This window comes from Hyalella azteca, unplaced genomic scaffold (assembly GCF_000764305.2).
Source record: "Hyalella azteca isolate HAZT.00-mixed unplaced genomic scaffold, Hazt_2.0.2 contig16275, whole genome shotgun sequence".
In the NCBI taxonomy this organism is placed as follows: Eukaryota; Metazoa; Arthropoda; class Malacostraca; order Amphipoda; family Hyalellidae; genus Hyalella; species Hyalella azteca.
In genome coordinates this window covers 57,614-80,652 of record NW_025946100.1, presented here as the reverse complement: position 1 = coordinate 80,652, position 23,039 = coordinate 57,614, and the positions used below count along the sequence as shown (strand labels likewise).

At 38.5% G+C, this 23,039-nt stretch overlaps 2 protein-coding genes across 2 annotated transcripts in view; both read left to right on the top strand.

Annotated features, from left to right (window-relative positions):
- The window catches only part of LOC108679315 (serine/threonine-protein kinase pakF), a 41,246-nt gene extending 27,594 nt beyond the window's left edge, over positions 1-13,652 (top strand). Inside the window, exons 3-7 of the mRNA XM_018167914.2 lie at positions 4,766-4,904; positions 5,381-5,554; positions 8,275-8,483; positions 11,190-11,285; positions 13,461-13,652. Of these exons, the coding sequence (XP_018023403.2) occupies positions 4,766-4,904; positions 5,381-5,554; positions 8,275-8,483; positions 11,190-11,285; positions 13,461-13,652 (810 nt within the window). The remainder of the gene's footprint in view (positions 1-4,765; positions 4,905-5,380; positions 5,555-8,274; positions 8,484-11,189; positions 11,286-13,460) is intronic.
- Positions 13,653-14,292: 640 nt separating this feature from the next.
- The window catches only part of LOC108679321 (5'-AMP-activated protein kinase subunit gamma-1), a 28,501-nt gene continuing 19,754 nt past the window's right edge, over positions 14,293-23,039 (top strand). The window contains exons 1-2 of the mRNA XM_047884840.1: positions 14,293-14,365; positions 15,351-15,366. Of these exons, the coding sequence (XP_047740796.1) occupies positions 14,324-14,365; positions 15,351-15,366 (58 nt within the window). The 5' untranslated portion in view covers positions 14,293-14,323. The remainder of the gene's footprint in view (positions 14,366-15,350; positions 15,367-23,039) is intronic.

The window sequence follows — 23,039 nt, the reverse complement described above, 5'->3', positions numbered from 1 at the left end:
GTGTTATACTGTCCAAATAGTGACACACTTCCTGCTTGTAGCACTGGCATCCAATTTTATCGGTCAAACTGATTCAAGATGGTCCACACAAGGGCAAAAATTGTCGCTATTTGGATAAAGTTTCCCTCATTTCTCCGAGTGTGCAGAATCCTGTCTGTCTCTTATACACATCTAGATGTGTATAAGAGACAGGTTAATGAGAGGGTAAGCTCATTTACCCTCGGTTAATGAGGGGGTAAGCTCATTTACCCTCGGTTAATGAGGGGGTAAGCTCATTTACCCTCGGTTAATGAGGGGGTAAGCAGGTCTACCCGCGGTTAATGAGAGGTTAAGCAGTCTACCCGCGGTTAATGAGAGGGTAAGCAGGTCTACTCTTGGTTAATGAGAGCTGGTAAGCAGGTATACCCTTGGTTAATGAGAGAGTGGGGAGGTTTATCCTTGGCCCGTAGTTAATGCGAGGGTTAACGCATCTCCCATTACTTAATGAGAGGACGAACGCATATTTATTGTTTAATGAGAGTGTAAGCGAAGCTGCCATAATTTAATGAGGGAGTTAGCACGGCTGCCCGCTAGTATGAAGATGGTATGCGTCGTTCTTCTTGGTTGCTGAATGGATGAGCGCAGTTTCTCTCAAGTACGTTAAGTTATTTTTGAGTACTTGTATTTCTAGATATGCTTATGATTTTTGTGATCGAGACCCAAAGTTTGGTTTACAGGGAAGAGTTTAGTTTATTTCCTCGTGGTGCTTCATTATTGCAGTTAATTACCTGACACTTTTGTGGACTCCAATTTGATATGGACTTTGTTTTCAGTTAAGGTATTTTCCTGGCGGTGTACATTGACTTGCATCCATCGCATTTATCCTATTTTTATGATATACCTCGTATATATATTAATATTACTTGAAATGTCTCGCCCAGTTTTAAATCGTACCATCAAAATATGTGTGGCATTTTAATGTTTATTTAGATATCGGGATCGTTTTTGAACACTTTCAGCTGTATGAAGTTGTAAACCTGCTCTCAGTTGCTTTTTCTGACAATCATGTTTGGGATTCATATGAAGATTCTCTGATAATTTTAATTGTACTGTTATCAGGCTATGTTCATATTACCATCAGTATATATATGATATATAGGTACGATTCTGCTGCCGGTGATACAACGGCTCAAGTTTTCCGCTAAAAATATCCTATTTTTTGTTCTCAATTCAGCTCGTGAAAAGAAAGTGGCAGACTTAGAAGAACCACACAATTTTTGAGGCCTGACCGGTATAATATTTATGGACTAACTAAGAGCGTATAATTAAGCACATAATTACCAGCATGAGAACAGAGGATAATAGGCCAAGATTGCTGACGACAGATTCTTAATGAGCTTTGCAACAGCTCCTTACATTTATAGGAGATAGCACGTCATACTCGTTAAGAAATTAAAAGTTTCTAAGGTATATAGGTATTCTATTCATTACTGCTTGATTTTATCGATATATTTTCGATATTATCCAGTTACAAATTCTTCTCGAACACGTTGTAAAAGCCTTCAGCAAAGCAAGTATTTAGATATTTTAAATCATGTGGAATTTAATTATTGCTAATTGGTCAATTTAGATGCATTTCTGATAAAAATTAAATAAAATTCACTCTGCAGTTGCTGAGCTTTACAATACATTTTTGAATGCTAGAAATTGAGTTGTTTTTGTAACTTTGAGCCGATATTTGTAATATCTGGGAGACGAGTCCCGCTAGTTGCCAGCTTAGTAACGATGAGTTCATCCACCAAGCACGACGAGAAAGATTTTATTATCTGGACTTTATTTACCGAGATGCATAAGCAAAACTTTATTCAGTAAGCGTATTATTAAGATTCACAGATCTTGAATTAGGTATTTACTCTTATCCTTTAATATTTCTTCATCCTTTTTATTCTTTATACTGGTTTCATTCTCTAATTCGATTGACTTTTTCTGCACTATAATTTCGTTTCCTTGTTTTTTCTCATAAAACCGACCCGAGACAATTGTAGTATAACTGACCGAACATAGGATGTCTCGCGGCGAAAATAATTCGTGTAGTATATACCGAAAACAATGAATGTTATGAATATTTCTTACTGTTACTCATGCATGACATAGTATCTGTATAGGCGTTTAAAACTTGTAGGCGCCGGCATTGGCTACATTTATACGTGAGTTATGAAATTACATGCGATGTTTAGGACGAGTAAGATTTGTTCATAAAATAACGGGTAACTATAATAAGGTCAATTCGAGACATTGTAATAAATGAAAATATATTTGAATCAATTGGTGAAAAGAATATATTCAAGAACTTGTAATGAAAGAGAGCAGTTGCTAGAGACCTGATCTTCGCTTCTAGGAAGGGAGGTTTTTATTATGTTTCTATTACATGATACTTGAAACAAAACACAGCATTAATGTGAAAGCTATAGGGTTTTTCTATGCAATATATTAAAGGGCTGTGTGTCTCACTGTGCTTGCTACAGTCTCTCCTGCCGAGAAGGAGGAAGCTTTGAAGACAGGTGAGCTTACATTGCTCGCTCACAAAATGCTTTGGTCTTATCGTGAAAATAGTGACACACTTTCGCCAATGATACGCCGAACTGGGTCAGAGTGACCCGCTAAGGGCAGAAAGTGCATCGCTATTTTGACAAAGTTTCGCTTATTTCTCTTCCACTGCTCGCTCGCTGTCTCAGTCTCATAGTCACTGTGTCCTCAATACAGATCCTTCAAATTCCAGTCCGTTCTTATCTCTTTAACTTTCTGGACTTCGGCTACCGGTTCCCATATTGTCTTGCCTTCTGAATGTCTGCTGCATTCAGAAAAATGAATGTGTTATACTGTCCAAATAGTGACACACTTCCTGCTTGTAGCACTGGCATCCAATTTTATCGGTCAAACTGATTCAAGATGGTCCACACAAGGGCAAAAATTGTCGCTATTTGGATAAAGTTTCCCTCATTTCTCCGAGTGTGCAGAATCCTGGCAAGTGGGAATGCGTGCGTATCCTTCCTGGTTTTAGGAACAGGTCCAGCATGAGCTAATGGTGCCGCTTGATACTTGTAGAACCATAGGCTCTACCTACTTCTTCTTCGGATGTAATTTTTAGGATATTGTATCAACCTCATGCCCCTTTTCCAACCTCTACTTCCTCTTCTATCTGTACCTAAGGGGATATTATACTAACCTTATGCCCCTTTTCCAACCACCTGTCAAACCTTTACGTCCTTTTCTGGATGTAATTTTGAGGATATTTTATCGACCTCATGCCCCTTTTCTAACCACAAGTCCAACCTTTACGTCCTTTCTTGGATATAATTTTGAGAATATTTTATCAACCTCGTGCCCCCTGTTCTAACTCACGGATTGGACGAGCTACTTGGATGTCTGTATGGCCTTATGATGAGTTCGGAACTTCCTAGTCCCCCGTCACGCTGATGCGCCGCCTTCGTCGTCCTCCGTCTCCGTGAATCCTTATCCTTGTATTCTTCGTATCCGTATCCTTCGTCGTCCTCCGTATCCTCCTAAAGCCTAATTAGTGAATATGTGTGTGCCACGTTTGGAGGAATATATTTGTAATGTCAAATTGTAAAGCTCAATTACGTAAATAGATAGCTAGATTGATCATTCTTGCGCTGGATTCCTTGTTAATTATATTATTATTAATTGTATTATTATATTATAATTGATTATATTCTAATATTACCATATTGCAATTATTTGAAATTCGTAGTTTCGACTTCGGATTGAAGGTCGTCTAAGGATGTATTTACGATTTAAAATATAGTTGTATCAGAAAATCAGGTAACGATCATTACCTCTAAAAAATGGAGCTGTTTTTGACATTTTGCGCGATGTACGTATTGCTGCAGAAAAATCGTTCACTAAATCACCAAACAAGTTCTTCTCCTAAAGTTGAATTATTTCCTTCGTTGAATTTAAGATGTCCTGACGCTAAGGAAACTACTCGAAAAATCTCTTGTAACCAAACCAGAAGCTCAGCTCATGCCTATTTGCTATTAGTTTCTCCTAGTGAACGTGGTTTTAGTTCATTCGGTTAGTTGGGAAGTGGGTGTATCATTGGAGGCACGTAATTAAGGCCTCCGCGTATCTTACTTGATGATCTTTTGAAAACCATGCACCATTTTTGCCTATTTTCCGGACTTTCCTTAAACGATTGCTGCTGTCTAGTCTTATTTACGATGACTTGTTGCGATGACTTACATGTGTTCATCACTCCACAAGCATGATACTAGTGAACGCTTGCGGAACTAGTCTCCGCAATACCAGTGAATGTCATTAGTAGTATTTGAGTCTAACTAAATTAGTATTGGCTTCAACAAGCTTTCATTGATATATATAATGATTTTTAGCTAGTGCTGATGTGTATAGTGATGTTGAGTGAACTGGTGCTAGAAGGTTGACAGCTTTATAATCTGAATGATGAATTTAAGTCGCTTTTGACTGCGATGATTTATTATGTGTAAGTGGTATTGATTTCTAATGTTGTGTTTTTTTTTAGCTGTATCTAAAACCACTCATTATTGTGCATCTTGTTGACCGTCTGCCTACTGCGTAGTCTGTTAGTATTTTTAACTCGCTTGCTGAATTTCATGTGTTTTGGTACAGATGCAGACACCCACCTAGCGTCTGTGATGCTGTTTGCGCTGGTTTTATTATTCTGTGTTTTATTTTATTGCCAGTTATTTGCTGCTTTTATTGTGTCTTATTCTCACCTGAATGTTAGCTGATTCTGTCCCACACCGACACGAGGGATGACTTCGATATCTACAGCCACGTACACAACGAAACAGAAACAAATGACATCTTCGCAGATACTCGCACCACGGTCGTTGGTTCCTCCTCGTGTGTTGTGGTAGGGGATTGTGTGGTTGGGGTAATTTTTTGTTTTGTGATCTGCTGACTGGGAATGATAGGTCAATAATAATATTCAAGTCTGAATAAAATNAAAACTTAATAAGGTCTGTCTCTTATACACATCTAGATGTGTATAAGAGACAGATAGATGATCAAGTGGAGATCGATGTTACTTCTTTTTGTTGATTTCGCTTATGCAAGATGGGTTAGGTTTGACCACTAATATGAGCAATTCACTGTCAGGGTAAAGCTATTGGTTTTAAAGTCGACTGATGGCGGTACACTTTCTTGCTTTCGAATGTTTTATTTTTATTTCTTTTTAAAGAATTAATTGTATTTCACAGTAACCAGTTGGAAGCATGCAACTAAAAATCGAAGGTCAAAACATTGACGCACATTATCGACAAGAACTCAATGGTAAAGTCAAGGGATAAGTGACATTTGTTCACGACACCAGTACAATTTTGAACACAATCTCCAACAGCTCGTTTGCGTCACCGCCGAAAATCCGGCGACGACATACACAAGCTGGCGACCGCAGACGCGACGCTCTGCAATCAGAGCATCGGGGGCACGCCTTTTGGGGGGCGCCGGCGCCACGAGGGGGGCTTCTTCGACTCGTTTAGGCCGCGCTCGAAAAGCGATGCCAAAGCCATATGTAAATTTCCTCTGCTGTTAAAGCTCTTTTAGTGACAGGTTGTTGATTTTAATATGGAATTATTCCCGATTTCCTGAATTCGGAATAATTCTTATTTTTTTATGCTCATTTTTCTTACTGGGTTATAAATTGACATGCATGCTAAAGACAGTTTACCCAAAAACTGATTGCAATTCTCCATAATCACTGGACAATGAATTTATATAAACAACCTATCGCTAATCGGGTTGCTTCTTCGCGGGCTGCGCTCAAACAGTGAAGAACAATGGTGATGTTGTTTCAGCTTCATGTAAACTAACGCGCATTTGAACCATTTAATGACAAATTCCTTCTTTTTGGTCAATGGTCATTGCTTTTAATCAAACTGCGTCTGCATTCAACTAACACCGGAGCTCAAAGTGTCGACCTTTCCGCTTTTTGCTGTAAGTTGGAACTAAACTGCAATGAATTTCACGGGCATTTTGATGGTAATATTCAAGATTTTTGCACGGTACGGTTCAAAGTTTAATATCAACTAGCTCCATGATTTTGCTGGTCTCAACTGCATTGCCTCTTATATTGTTAAGTTGAACGAGAACAACAACTGAGGATCATTTCCATCGCATTTTTTTTCAAAATTATCGTGATATTATTGTTTTGCAATATAGTATTTAAAGAACTACCAAGATTTTTTACGATATTTTAAAATTGTTATCAAACTTGCGATTAATCAGTGTATTTTCTGGGATCAATTGGTATGCTTACCGGTTAATTCGGTTGGGTTGCATCATACGGTTATCGTAATTGATGATCCGGTTTTGGTACTTCGTACAGTTATCATAATTGGGAATGCGGTTTTGTGGCATCTTACAGTTATAGTAATTAATGATGCGTTTTTTTTGTATTGGACAATTATCGTAATTTTGAATGCGGTTTGTGGCATCGTACAGTTATTGTGAATGACGATTCGGTTTGTGGCGTCGTACAGTTATAGTAATTATTAATGACGTTTATGGCATTGTGTGAGGTTCTTTCAGCAAAACCGACCAGTTATGGTGAGCGATTCCAGCCTAACGCTCCCTACGCCGTGGCTAGAGATGAGCTACTTGATTATAGATCCGTCTCGATATTTCATTAATAAACACTATTATAATCTATCCACATGGTGCTCATAGCTATATGGTAGGCTTATTGTTCATGGCTTATAAGGTTGACTTATTGTTGTATCATTCAACTAACACCGGACGGCAACGTATTCATTCAACGGCAACGTCTGTTTGATGGTTGATGTATTTGTAATGACATAATAATTGTGTCCAGTTTATCGCAGCTTTTGAGTGCATGTTCGGTGATTAAAATTACACATTGAGAAAATGAATATGGCAAACATAGCTAAGAAACAATGAATTTTGCTAACTGACGAGTTGTCTTCGGATGTCCGCTGCATGCATAACCATAATGGCTATCTGTTTCTGTAATTCCAATAGTATTTAGGGTAATTCCATTCATATGCTATTATTAGTGTTTTACTAACTAAGCATGCATTAACCACCCTATCCTAATATTCCTGTGCAATGCTTGTTCGTATTAGAAAAACTTCGTGATTTTGTACTAAACCGATTTTTTGTCGCCTGTAAGAAGTATTCCGGCTAACCCGACGCTTATCAAGCTCTCTCAGATCGGCCTAACTTTGCCCTCTATATTCTGATGTTCTATGAAGTGTTTTTTTTATTTAGAGATTATTATCAGTAGATTGTTGCTACGGATGAAAAACGTTAAATACATGGTTAATTTGCCACTTAATGTATAACATTTCTCAGCCCTAACTACAAGTATCCAACACAGCACAGTTTATGAATGCTATGTTGAGCGTAATTTGATTTATTGTGTTCATATGCTCTTTGGGTTATTGGACACGATATTGTACAAGTTCGTACATTTCTCTTCTATTTAATGCTTCAACTCGTGCATTTTATTAACTAAACTATGTTCACGCTTGAGTTCTGAATTTGCAATTCAGGATATCTTATTCGACTAAAAATAATTCATTGAATAATCTTTCAAGTTCTCGATTCATTAGCATCCCACCGACTTAGATTGTTTCTACTCAAGTACGTACGCTACCAGTCATTGAGAAATACTATTCCTCCCTCACAAACGCCATGATCCAGTCTCGTTTCCATCCTTTCTTTAAACTTTGCTTGAAAATCATACGTTATTCTATATTTCAACTTCCCAATAATTTCAAATTTCTTATTCTCAATTTTCAAGTCCCGAAATTAAAATTTTCTTATTCTCGATTTCCAATTCCCAGAATTACAAATTTCTTGTTGTTATCAATTTCTGATATTAAATTGCCGTAAGTTGCGTAATTATCATCCTCAGAAGCGAATATAACATCTCTTCAGCCTGCATCAAAATATTGCCTGCGCCAAAATAATCCACCAAAATACTGCCTGCATCAAAATATTCTCCATCAAAATACTGCCTACACTTACTCTGCACCAAAATACTGCCTGCATTAAAATATTCTCCATCAAAATATTGCCTACACTAAAAATACTCACCATCAAAATACTGCCTGCATCAAAATATTCTCCATCAAAATATTGCCTACACTAAAAATACTCACCATCAAAATACTGCCTGCATCAAAATATTCTCCATCAAAATACTGCTTTCACTAAAATACTCTGCACCAAAATACCGAGTTTTGGTCTAATCTCCTGTCCTGCTTGTAGTGCAAGCCCGCCAGCGTCGTCGGTCAGGAGAAGACCTGTTAACTGCTTCAGGAGCTCGTGAAGCTCCTGCAGCAGCAGGGTCTCGGGAGAAGAAGAAAGAAGCGTCGCCTGGATTCTTCGAGAGCATCAGGCCGCGCTCCAAGTCCGACGCTGCGAGACTTGCGAACAAGAAACCTAACATCATGACAACCATGAAGAACGCCGTTCAGGTAATGTGCATCTATTTTTTAATGCAATATATTTAGAGTTTTAGAGCACTGCAGCTTCAGAAGACATGCATTGCTTGGTAGAATTCATAAGATATTAGTGCCTCTTAGTATTAGCGACTGAGATTGCCGACATCGTTCACTCGACTTATGGAAAGAAAAATGTAACCGATAAGTGAGGTTTGCTGCGGCCGTAATCAGCTGTAATTCACTGTTATTAGAATAGCCTCGTTGCAGCTAAAACTTGATAAGGTTCTATTATATATTGTTGCCATCCCTTTTATCTTCATTGTGATTTAATTTCCAGTCTCATATGGATGCATTTCTGTGTATTAGAGTTAGTCTAGAGCGTGTTAGTTTATACGTTGATCCCATGGCTGCTCGTTATGAAAGCTTATGTGAACCGTCCGCTGAGCAGTCCTGTGTTCACTCATTCATAGTAAACTAGTGTTCATTCTGTTTCATACATTCCTGGAACATCCGTGCGATTAATGACCAGAGAATTTAATAATTTCAATTTCCTGGGCAGAACAAATTTTCAGCTGATATTGGTAGATTAAAATGCAGGTTTAATGAAGTAATTTTAATTTATTAACGACGTTTCGCATGCGACAACATTCATTTTTCAATTATAAGAAGCATTGAACAATGAAATTTTGTTGGAAACAAGTGTACATTATACACGTAAATATGATAAAATACGAATTTTGGAACGAGAAAACAAGTCAAAAACAATCTGAAAGATCATGAACTATAGTTTAACGAATAGTTTAACTTGAAAACGTGATAAAATACAAATATAGAAATAATGAATAATACAACTAAAAATAATTATATAAATATAATATATAATGTATAAATAAGTAAATAATAATATGATAATGATTATAATGATAATCAAAAACTTGGTTTAAACTTGAAATAATTTAACAATAGTTTAACGACACGTATTTCAACAAACGTCATCTGAAGAATTGTTCAGCCCTGGAAATTCAAATTATTAAATTCTCTGGTCATCAATCGCACGAAAATAAACAAGCTAATTCTTCCATCTAATACCAATCCTATAAAATCCGTGTACATTCATGTTCCTACACTCTTGGGAAACTAGAGTGCATTAACGTTCACCTCCAATCTCTTAAAATTCTGCTCATATGTTTCTGCACCATCAATCTATGCTCACCATCTTGCGGATGAAATTAAAATATATATGCCAAGTGTTAACATCTCACTGAATTTTTTGCGGAAATATCCTGNAATATATTTGCCAAGTGTTAACATCTCACTGAATTTTTTTTGCGGAAATATATTGAAAAATCTGACATCCTCCCGCCCACTGCAAAAGTTGCTATTTGATCGCTTCTTAGTTGACTCGAAAGAGCTATTCCGGATTTCGGATGCAGTTAAATTATCCCGTGTAAGATCCTAAAAATTCTATAGAAATGTTGCTTCACTAACTATCAAATGTTTCCATCCCCCCATGCTGCTGCGGACCGACTGCCGGCATCCCAAAACCGTTTTACGTTAAACTGTACTAAGGATCACTGATCTATACTTCAAATTGATCTGGATTTGTAAATTTTTCTCATGTCGCAAGATTTATTATGCTTCAAATCATACAACACCGAATATTCGCCTTTGCTTCTTCCGATCACATTGAGTTCCAATCCCTTGTGTTTTATTATTAGCTACATTCGTTGTGCGCGTAACTTCGCAATCTCATTGTTCCGTTATTGTTTCTAATATTATATTTTTGCTTTGCATTGCTTCAAATTCGCTTGAATTTTGTTCTAAATCCAATTGGTCTTGCTGTGTTGAAATGATCTTCATTTATGACTTCGAATCGTTCGCTAATTCATCTCATCAACTTGATCGTTCCTTCGATTGGGACATTACCTTGTCGAAATATTATTAGTTTTAGTCTTTGTCTTGTTCTCTGACTGCGATGTCTTTCTGGGACGGTTCTTTCTCCGTCGTAATCGCCATCAACTGCAGCGAGAATTGCCAACTTACGATCGATTTCTATTCTTTCGTACGGTATTCGTCTTGCAACGTAAAATTAATGAGGCTTTACGGTGCCATGTTATACTGATCTGGCTGCTGTCAATGCGGTTCTCGTCCTACAACTTCTTTGAGCTTTGGGTTGGCTTTGGCTCACCATTTTCCCGTGGCTGCATTGGATGTAACTTTTCCACATAATGAACTAATCGAGTGCAACAATTGATACATAAATGAAAATTATGTTCACTATGGTCTATATGACGCCCTTCAACTGACACCATCGCCAACCTACTCTGTTGTCGTTCTTGCTATCATGGTCATTTTATATTCGTTAAACAAAACTTTGCTATATGCTTTTGTGGCCTGACACTGGTTCTGAATTTCAAACCTATTATACGTGATCATTCCGTTCAAGTATTATCGTGAACATGTGCCATAAATGTGCTACGTTTCACGAACAATTCAACATGTTTGCTAACATGAATACTGAACATGTCTGCTAACATGAGTACTGAACATGTCTGCTGACACGAGTACTGAACATGTCTACTCACATGACTACTGAACATGTCTACTCACATGACTACTGAACATGTCTACTGACATGAGTACTGAACATGTCTACTGACATGAGTACTGAACATGGCTGCTGACTCCTGAACATGTCTGCAACATGTATGTACCGGTAATATTCGTGGCGGTTCACAGCTCTGGAACGAAGACAAGGAGCGACGTAAGCGAGAGCGCGACGCGCTGCGACGCGAGCGTCAGATGTTGCTGGGCCGCTTCTCGCAGTCCTGTCAGGTCTGATGTGTCTCTTCCTCAACGCGCTCAGAAAATAGAACGAGTCTTTGTCTAAATATCGTTTCACTTTTTGTCTAAAAGTATGAGACTTTTTCCAAATAGCAATGCACATTTTGCCTGTGTATGGGTCACCCTGACCCAGTTTGGCCCGGCTAAACTGCGTGTCAGCGCTAAGCGTGATTATCATCCTGACTCAGTTCGGTCTGATTACTTACTTGGAGTATAAGCGCAATGTGCAGAAATTGTATCGTTATTTGGACATTACGACTCGTTCGTTTTTCTGAGTGCTTTCTCCGATTATTACCTCAAGTTGGTCTCTCGTTGTTATTCACACGTCGGGTAACTTTGTAGTCTTATTCTGAAGTTGTTTCGAACTTTATTTGCCTTGTCCTAAATTTGTCGCTACTTTGCTATTCCTACTCCTGTGTTTAATGCATTGTAGTGGTTGTTATATTTACCCGTTTTTGTCCCATTTTTCATCCCATTTTTCATTCTTATTTGCTGTAGCTTTGAATTCATACAATTTATTTCTTTGCTCTAATTTTTATTATTTGCTGTATCCACGTTCTTAGTTTGTTCACCTCCTTTCTATTCCTTCATTGTATTGCAGTTTCAAGTTTTCAACTATAAAATTATTCTACCATTTCGTATTTTTCTTCTTATTAACATCAGGCTCCACTGATACTTTAGCTATTGACCTTGAGAGACATATTGCTGTTATCTTGAACTTGGTTAGTCACGAATAAAACGCTTACATATATGTATGTCGAACATAACTTTTCGCTATCACATATCCATTTTTTAAAATCAATATCATCGCAGCTCAGCTGTCATTGGCTGTGTTAACATTCATTAGACTTGAAAGAAATGGGTTAGGTTCACAAAGCAAGTCTCGTGCTCTGAAAACTGCTGTCAGTTTTCAGAGCACGATCCCAGCATCAACTGAAAGGCTGTCAATTTTCAGCCTTCAGATGATAATTTAATTTTGGGCATAAATATCCATGACGCTTGTTGCTCTAACAAAATTAGATGGAGAACCGAAATGGGCGTGACTGGAAATAATCATGTCGCTATGATCCTCTAACACCGATGCATTTGACTACATCCATGGCCGCTGCTCTGATGTCGATGTTGAAATTTTCGTTTGTTTATGGGTGATGAATGATCGGCGGGAGCCGATCCCACCGATTTGGTGGGATGTTTCCCGCTGGTCGGCCTGTTTCTTCGCATGTAAAAAATCTATGAGTATCATTGACTTTAAATATCACTTGCTTAATCAACACTTCAATGTCGCACGTTCACATTTTGTATGAATACTTTGAAGCCTGAAGAGCATTCAGGAGACTGAAGTGCAGTAATCTTGTAAGTGAGCCATCCCAATTGATGTATATGATCGAAATTCGTAATAACTTAGAGCTGTTATTTTACTTGAGATTGTTCGTTGCCTGTTCACCCAAGTAGTGTAATAAGCAATTTATCCAAGTAATTCTTAGATGTTCATATACGAATGTTGATTATTTGTTGTAGTATACTTATTCGTGGTTTGTTATTTATAATGTTATTTCGTAGTTATTTGTTTACTCTGTTATTGGTTACCTGTTCATTCATTTACTGTTGATCTGTTCACCCCGTTGTAGATTATCGGTAGTTTTGCTGTAAAAGTTTAGCTAAAATCTGATATCTTAGTTTTGTGTGTAATGCTCGGTATATTCTAGTACGCCAATTTTCTGCACCAAAAGTCGGTTCTGACATCAAAACTATTAATATTTCTCATGTTTAGGCAGTTTCTGGGACGTGCTAGTTCCCACGCACTGTATATTAAATTATATCAGGCCATTGATATCTGCATTACTACGTAGCTAACGAAACTTATATAGTAGTTATCATTTGTTTGATCACTGATTTTATTGATCCTTCGATAAATTCTGGAAACCGAGATTTTAGTGATGCTTGACTTGGTAATTTTGCGATGGTAAGATGAATCTTTATATATACATGTGAAGTTAAATGCCAAATTTTAAATCGATATATCAAACTAATCATGAAAAAATTTTGTTTAATTTTTGAAATTTTAGGAAATTGATCCAGTTGAATTGAAGATAATTATTGTTCTTTGGAATTTGAAATTGTCCGCGAAAAATTGGTCTTGAAGTTGACTTTGAGATGAACCGACAGCACACGCTAGTGTCCCCCGGTGGGGGTGTGGGGAGTGGCAGGGGGCAGCGGCGCAGTGGGGAGAGCACGCCCCCCCTCGACGCTCGTATGGGCATGACGGTCCACCACGGGGGCGGTGGTGGGGGCGGCGACCCCTACCTGCACCACAACACCTGGCACGCCGGGGGCGCTGTGTGGGCGTTGTTTGACTGAGTGTTGAAGGTGTGGGCATTGTTTGACTGAGTGTTGAAGGTGTGGGCGTTGTTTGGCTGAGTGTTGAAGGTGTGGGCATTGTTTGGCTGAGTGTTGAAGGTGTGGGCATTGTTTGGCTGAGTGTTGAAGGTGTGGGCGTTGTTTGACTGAGTGTTGAAGGTGTGGGCGTTGTTTGAGTGGGCGTTGTGTTTGATGAGGTGTTGTTTGAGTAGGTGTTGTTTGAGTGGGTGTTGTGATGGTGTGTGTGTTGTGTTGGTGTGTGTGTTGTGTTGGTGTGTGTGTGTTGTGTTGGTGTGTGTGTTGTGTTGGTGTGTGTGTGTTGTGTTGGTGTGTGTGTTGTGTTGGTGTGTGTATTGTGTTGGTGTGGGTGTTGTGTTGGTGTGGGTGTTGTGTTGGTGTGGGTGTTGTGTTGGTGTGGGTGTTGTGTTAGTGTAGGACTACATGTTGTAAATTTAATTTTTGCTTAGCCCGAAATATTTTCTTATAAAAAATAAAGTCAGTGCAAACATGTCTATTCTTTGTAAAACGTTCCGTATTTTGAAATATAATTAGTGCTCTAAGACCTATTAGCAATATTTCAAAATTGTCTTATTACTAATCCCCAATTGAGAAATTTGTACGTTGTCGCCCGCAGGCCGTCTTCGCTGTTCAAAGTGCTCGACCTCTTCAGGATGAACAATGCAGACGACCGCAAGAAGAAGGCCGCGCCTGGCGTAAGTTAAGACTAAATTGTGTACTAAACAGTTATTTATTATTTATTAGAAAATATTACTCATTAACTACTTAAACTATTATTAGGAAAATATTGCTCAATAACTACCCAACTACTATTAAGAGAATATTACTCAAAAACTACTCAACTATTATTAAGAAAATATTGCTCAATAACTACCTAACTATCATTAAGAGAATATGACTCGAAAACTACTCAACTATTATTTTAAAAACTATCACTCGTTACCTACCAAACTAATCAATTGGTCCAGGTTTATAGTTCATTTGTAATATAAGTATAATTCTTAGAACTGGTAATGCATATAAATAATAATGATTCGTGATAATAGTTATGCAAAGACAATTAGTTAAAGAAAAAATACAGGTTTTGCCGACTATCGGCGTGTAATTATTATTAACATTTTATTTATTTTCTCAATTTGGCGGATTAGGCATCTTGCAGGATTTGAAATTTCGGATGTAACGTTATAGATATAACAATCCTTTCATGGATGCCTCGAGACTAGTAGTTAAGATCACCATTTTTGGAGCACTGTGTTGTCGGTTCGAGACCCGCAGCTTGTTATGAAAATTTTGGTCGAATCGTCCGAGAGGTTAAAAATCGGTGACTTGTCAACATGGCCTAAGAAACTCAGACACCAGTAATATTATATTTTATTATATTATATATTATATTATGTTATATTGTATTATAGAATATTATATTCTATATACGGTAACATTATTATCGTCATTATTATTATTATTTCACAAGTGCATTGGATTTTCTCACAACTCAGCGAGTCGTCATTCAGTCTCACTATCTGATTTCACCCTCGTTTGTCTGAAGTTAAAATCTGGCCGCTCTAAACTAATGTAATAAGCGATCCAGTTGTTAAGATAAAATGTTTATAAATTTTTTATTCAAATTTAAATTTGCATTTCTGCACCGTTTCACTGAAGTTCACCTTATTTCTATCACAGAAAGCCGGCGAGCGAGGTACGTTCATAATCGCAGCATCTAATACATAGAGTAAGGAGCGTCTCAGACCTCATCTCTGGTAAGTCTAGCTCTTACTTTAGTCTATTCTATTTTACAGTTCCCGCCTCACCGATATTGAGTGGTAATACTTCAATACTTTCGTTAATAGCATTTTTTTTTGTGTATAAGTACTCGAAATACGCGGGAAACGGCGGGCTTTCATGTGCATCCTAAAGCTGCAACCTCGCTGTGTCGAGACATCATGTCACGCGTACCAGAACTACTTGATCGCTCGGGAGTAGTTCGTAGTTCGAACTACTACTACTTGGGAGTAGTAGTACGTGTAGTTCGGGGACAAATTGATCACAAGCGAATAACATAGTCACATGAGAGTATAACATGGCTGCAGGAGGATAACTTAGCGGTATGGGAGTGCCCAGATCGCTCGCTATAGTGCACAGATCGCTCAGCATCGCTCGCTAGTGCCCAGGACCTATACTTTCAAAAAATGTTAAGAGATCGCATGTTCATGAACCAATCATTGACGGCTTTTTAAGCAAAATCCACCAATCATGGACAAGAAAATAGAGCGTAAGTACTTACGTTCACTTAGCGATTTTTGAAAGTATGGCCCCAGATCGCTAAGAATCATTCTTGCACGCAAGCAAGCAAGCTGATCTCGTGGAATCTATACCGTTGGCTGGTCCCTAACTTGGTGCGAGCTGCCGTCTGTATTTAGTTCTATTAATGTTCATGAACATTGCAGCAGCTAACGTAGGTGTTATTTTAGACCTGGAAATCTTTACACCTAAGCTACTCTCGACTAAGATCTAATATGTTTTGATGCAACCCCAAGAAATATGTGAACTGAATTTTCATTCCCCTTTTCAGCGTTGGTCCAAGACTTAACTGAGCACAGCTGCCTTAAATTGTTTGGTTTCTCTCTGTAAATGGGACGCCATTGACGACTAAAACTACTGCGTATCAGAACGACAACTTCCAAAAAGCCGCTTCAATTGATATTGTATTATCGTCACGCGTAACGCGTATACTGCATACTGATTCTCTCCTCAAAGACACTTCGACACAAGAAAGCTCTTCAACGTGTCGGTTTGCTCGCATTTACTCTCGCTTGGTGGTTAAGTAGTAAATTTAGTTGCGGTAGCAAATGTTACTTCATGCTTCTCTTCTATGTCCTCAATCATCGATTATTTAATGATTTTTCGCTTTACGATCACAATATAGAAAATATTGTATGAGATTTGACCGCATTATAGGAAAGATTGTATGAGATTTGATCACATTGCAGGAAAGTAATCAAATTTAGCTGTCGTATCTGTATGTACAAATAAAAATTGATCTGTGCACTTCATGTGAACAACTAAATGTGATCTGTGCACTTCATGAAAAACTCTACCTTTTTATTAAGACATTTATTTCATTATTCTTCACTGTGCAGCAGAGCTAATAACATGTCTAACGTGCTTCTCAGTATCTTCCATTTCTTTACCGTGCTACAAATTAGGTACAATGTCTTAACCAGCTGCGAGGTATAAACAATGTCTATAATGTTCAGCAAATTAGGTACAATGTCTTAACCGTGCTGCCAAGTAGATGAAATGTGCAGCAAAACAGTTGCCATGTCTACTGTGCAGCTAAGCAGCTCTATCGTTCATGCAGCCTGATGTGTATATGTGCGGTATCATGGATTTCCGATCTCTAATCGATGTACCGATCTCTAATCGAGATCTGTAATCGATGTACCGATCTCTAATCGATGTGATGTGCATGATTTTGGGGTTATTAGGGTGCATGAATTATTGTATTTAATCACGACTGTTTAGAGACAATTTGATAGGAAAATTGTAAATGTTTTGGATATACATAATAGTCGGTAAAGATTACGAACACAATTGAAAAATGAATGGATGCAAGTGGTGATAGAGTCGTTAAAAATATAATTATGATTTATTTCGCTCGTTTGTTGATGACGAGAAATTAAAATTAAGTTCACATTTTACGGTAATTCACTTCGCAAACTGATGGAACATTTTGATTAAAAAAACAGCTCGTAAAACAACGAATAGAGAAATGCGAATACGTTCATCAAATTTATCTTAAAGTTTTTGAGGTTTTCTTGTCAAGTATATGCTCAAATAATTCTGTACATTTTTAGGATTTTGATTTTTTATTGAAATTTGTACATAATTTGAGTTGCGTAATGGAGCCTTAAAAGTAAACCGCGTTGCTGCGTAAATATTCAACGCTAATCATGCATGCATTGCTGCAATTGAGTTGTTTGTTTACCTACATTGGGATGAATGCGCCTGCGTGCTTAGAATCCTAATAGCACCGAATGCTTCACTCTGAAAAATGAATGGGTCGTATTGTCCAAATAGTGACCATATATTCCCCACTGATACACCTTTTAGCTGGGCCAAAGTGGGTCAGTATTACCCACTCAAGAGCAAAAAAGTGCGTCACTTTTTGGACAAAGCCTCGCTCATTTCTCTGAGTGTTACGGGATAAGGAGCTGCTCTATAGCCAGTCCTAGGCAGCCACTCTCTTCGGTGCTGGGTAAAGGTCACTCACCGGCCCGCTTAGACTCAGCTCTGCTATCCAGATACTCGCGGAATAAATGTGATATCGCTAATGTTAAGTTAACTTGCCTGTTGCTTCCGTCAATTTACGAAAATTGCTCAACGAACTACCAAGGAAAGACGCAATCGGAGATTGCAGTTGACGGAGAACAAGAACGTGTCCGTGTTTATGTGTGCACGTGCTGCTCTGTGTACTTGTCTGTGTACATGCTATTCTCTGCATGCTGTTCTCTCTACACGTACATGCTCTTCTCTCTGTACATACTGCTCTCTGCAGTATGTACAGAGCTCTCTCTATGCTGCTCTCTCTGCTGCTTCTCTCTGCTGCTCTCTGCATACATATATACTGCTCTCTCTCTCTGCATACGTTTTGGCTCGCGTGTGGCTTTTCATAAGCAATTCGTGCCGCTCGATTTACAATTTTACATCATACTGCTCCGCGTGCATCATGCCATTCAGCACCCACCATATGCTGCTACCGCGTACGTTCAGCAGCAGAGTACCGTCTATGATGTACGTCATTTCAGCGCATGTGCATATGTCATCGCATTGCATGTGCTTTTGGGCTCGCCATGTGGTCGTTAACATTGCATATACACTCTGCACTACACAACTTTCGGTATAGCATGTATTTATGATTCACACAAGCACACACTGCGTATATATTGCACGCTGTCCACATCCCCTTCCCTTCGGCACAAATTGGATCTTCAGCACTTCTGTTGCGTGCCTTGTATTATCATTCGAGTTCATCAGCAGTCGTTGTCGGCACAAATTACCTGATGATATTGCGAAACTCCGTACGAGTCAAAAATTATTAAAAAAAACGACCGACTTTGATAAGTAACTGAGGTGTTACTATGTTTTATTCAGAAGTGCGCATTTTATGACGGTTCTTGAATCAGATAAGTCTATAGTAGGTAATGTTTGATCAGACTCCGAAATGTTTTTCCAATTTTTCATCGTACCGTTAGAATTCACATTTTAATTGTTTTTTGTATAATATTAGGGTTTCATTATTGTTAAAATATATGGGCTTTTTTAAGGATTTTGTTTTGACGTTTGTATACTAGCAAGTTTATCAGTGTTTATTAATCAATCGCTTCATAGTAATTAGTCAAATATTCGCTCCAGCAGTGATGCCCGAACTGAGGCAATTTAACTATTGTTCACACCAAACTTCTTCTTGTAGTTTAGCCACAATGTGTTTTTCTCAATAATAATAGTAATGAAAACTCAAGAAAATCATTTGATTTTACTAATACAGATGATACCATAAAACTTCTTTCTGCTGATTATACTTCTATTCATGAAGATTTTATCGGATGAATGAGCTGATCTGCGAAACATTTTGATTGGATAGTGGTGAATCTGCTAGATTTGTTGGCTTTTTCAAATTCTTTGTAATTTGGAATTAAGACTATTTGGTGATATAATTACACGCCGATCCTTAAATTACATACTTGAATCTATGAATTAAATGGCACAAACATCACTGTATAGCTATACATCGTAGTGCTAAATTGAATCAATGCAAGGGTCAAGACTGCGGTAAAATCCAGTATTGGCGGAGCTCTGAGACATGCGATGTCGCAGGACGCAGCCTGATAGTAGAGTGGCTCCACAGGCAGTCATGAATGCCAAGCTTTTCTACATTTTTACGTTTTGTATGACCAATAATATTACGAGTGATCGCAGAAGCAAGTTGAGCCTTGCTGAAGTCTAGTTTAAAACAATAATATAATGGTTTTTTATGGTTTTAAAATGCTCAGCCTGATATTAGAGTGGCTACACAGACAGCGCATGAATGCCAAGCTGTACGCTCACCTTGTGCGAGGTCGCTACTGCGATCATTTATTTAATTGCCATCGTTCAATCAGTTTAGGTAAACATGAAGAGGTCATGTTCATTTGCACAAGGCAGGAAATTATGTACGCAGTTTGGTGCTGTACGGCGTGATTATTATTATCTTTTAAGAACTATTTGTTATCATTATTTACGGTAATTTTTTTATCACTTCCTTGGAAATGATCACTGATATTATTCGTGGAATTCTTGTTATCACACACTTTTGAGAAATTTCTCCTATTTACCCATCTATTTATACTCGTCATTTGCGTAATGGTAATACTTATCTGCCCTGTATTATCCATCTGGTGAGAAGTCATGCAATCGCTGCTTGTGCGCTCATACGGTGCAATCAATGTCTAGTCTGCCGTGCCAACCTCATTGACATGCTCTCTAGAGAATGAAATTACCGAGCTATAGCTTTTTGGTGCGTGTGGTCGATTATTGTGAGAGATGGGCAGTCATTCACCCACCACATTCACACGTTCACCACGGATGAAAATTATTACTCAATTGCTAATTAGTGCGTGTTGTATGATCTAGCTAGAGCTGTGCCGTCAGGTTTACTTGTAGTGTTATTTGTTGTCTGCAGCACCAACCACATGCGCATGTTCTCCGCAGAATAAAAAGACCACTGTATTGCTCTGTAATGAGTGTTGTGTGTTTACTGTGATAGCTGCGCCATCAGGGTTACATTCATGCGGTGCAAAGTTTTCTCCATAGAATAAAGTATCTACGCTAAATTGCTGTTTAGTGTTGGTAGTAGATTCTCGTGAAAGCTGCGCCGACATTCGCTGACAACATTCACATGTTCTCTATAGAACAAAAATGTTCTCTATTGAACAAAGATACCAAGCTATTGTTGTGTACTGAGTAAGATTTTAGTCGCCAGTTGCATTTATGTGGTGAAGGGCACTCGGTGACTCGAGTTCGAGGTGTAGTCAAGGACTGGTCTGGCGTTCGCAAGTGTGCGCGCCACACATCCCTCCAGCCACCAGTGTGACTCGTGCGGTGATAGGAGCAGCTATTGCATGCTGCCTCGTCCTCTTCATGATTAAAACCACAACGCCTCAATTATCCCTTTTTCTGCAATATTGTGTTTTTTTCTTCCGAAGTTGTGATTTTATTTTGTAAATAGTAATTCTGTTTTTTTTTTGTGGCTGAAAAAAGTTGGGTGCTTTTACGGAGCGTTTGTGTTGCTAGGTTAAATATTCCTGCCTGAGTGCTGGAAGTTCTCCACTCTATGTCGTCATGTGTATGTGAAGGAACTGGTATCACGCATCCCCTCTACCGTGGCGCACTCGAATCGCGGACCCTATAAGTTAAAACTTTGCTGTATTTTCCAATCTTTTTTAATTATCAATTCGTGTGTACGCAGCTGGCTCATTTGTCATTATCGACAATTAAAAAACTGATTTCAGGATAAATTTGAAAATGAGCAAGTATTCGATGTTTGCAATAAATTCGACTTCCTCCTTCCTGTTTTGTCGGTATTAAAACTCGTGAAATTATTTATTTGATTTAAAATGATTTTGAAACCTTTATTGGTCAAGATGCCCCAATTAAGTTTGTTTACGTGATGCCGTAATGGGTTCAAGCTCTTGATTGTTCTTGTAGTCTTCGCTGCTATCTGAACGACTGTCTAAACTTCTTAAGTATGTAGCACTCTTGCTTTGCTTGTTGATTGCGAAGCCTGTATGCACTTGGTGCTCTGAACTGTACAGTGTACAATAAACTGTACAGTTCAACTGTACATGTGAACGTGTTGAGAGGCTTGCAAAAATTGGTGCTCCGAACTGTACATGTACGCGTGCGGCATGCTGACACGAAGGCAATAGCTTTGTGCTCTGAACTGTAGTGCACATGTACGCGTAAAAAAGATGCTTGAGACTTGAGAGAACTTGTTCTGAACTGTACATGTACGCGTGTTGACACGATGGCAATAGCTTGGTGCTCTGAACTGTACATGTGCGCGTATCGAGACGTTTACTAAGACTTGATGCTTTGAACTTTACAAGTTTGCTTGTTTAGACGTACTTCATGACAAGGGACTTTGAGCACTTCTCGTCTCTAGGCGGTTCACTGATTTGTCCTTCATGAGGTTGCCGTGTTTCACGTGTTGGCTCGAGCTGTTTATTTAACGACGAGATTAGTAGTTAACTCTTCGCTGCTGCATGGTTCTCGCTGCTGCATAGTTCTCGCTGCTGCATGGTTCTCGCTGCTGCATGGTTCTCGCTGCTGCATAGTTCTCGCTGCTGCATGGTTCTCGCTGCTGCAAGGTTCTCGCTGCTGCATGGTTCTCGCGACTTACTTGGACTCGTATTGTTCTCTCTTATCTTGTGCAGCATCTGGTCCATTAAAATGGATTCTTACTCATCGTGAAGTTAGCAGATGACGTAAGCGCGCTTCAACAAGTGTTGAGTACAAGTGTTTTAGTGGCTGATGACGTCGTCATATGTGCTAGATGAGGTTAAATTCAGGAGCTTAAGTGAACAAGTGCTTTTCGAATATATTTAAACCCTGCTATGCTGCAGGCACTGCCCGAGCAAATTATATTACGCGTTTGTTCATGGTAGACATTGGATGCAAACTGTGTGTTGCCAATAAAAACAGGTCATTTTTTTCTTCCTGTCTCAAATGAACATTCTGTTGCAGTCTAATCTATTGATCTGTAATTGATTTACGGATGTTAGTATCATTAGATGTTTGTAACGTTTATTTTCTATTTCAATGCACCGGAATCGCCCACGTGTTTAAAACATCATGGATGTAGGAATTATGGAACCCAAATTTAAGATCAGGAACCTTTGATTGTCTTCAATGCTTCTAATAAATTAGACCCAGCTTTCTACTCCGCGTCTAGTTTTTTGCAACGCTGCTGCTCCTGGATTAAGGAGCACAGCTTCCTCATTCTCTCTACTTGATTTTGTATTATATGGGTCACTTATCGAGCGTTTTCTTACGTACTTATTACATTGGTATTAGTTTATCTACATACATTTTAGCTTATAGAATTTCTATGAGTACAATAGAAACGAGTCGTTAGTAAGATAGCAAGTACCTACTATTCGCGTGACACGTAAACAGCGAATGAGAGCAAATATATAACATTTTTACATGGTCGTCATACCACCACTACTTGTAAGCTACACCAAGCAACGTTTTTTGCATGTTTGAACCTTCATTAAGTAACTTCCTTCCTTCAAGTAAGTACGTAAGACTCGTATCATCATTTTATCCATT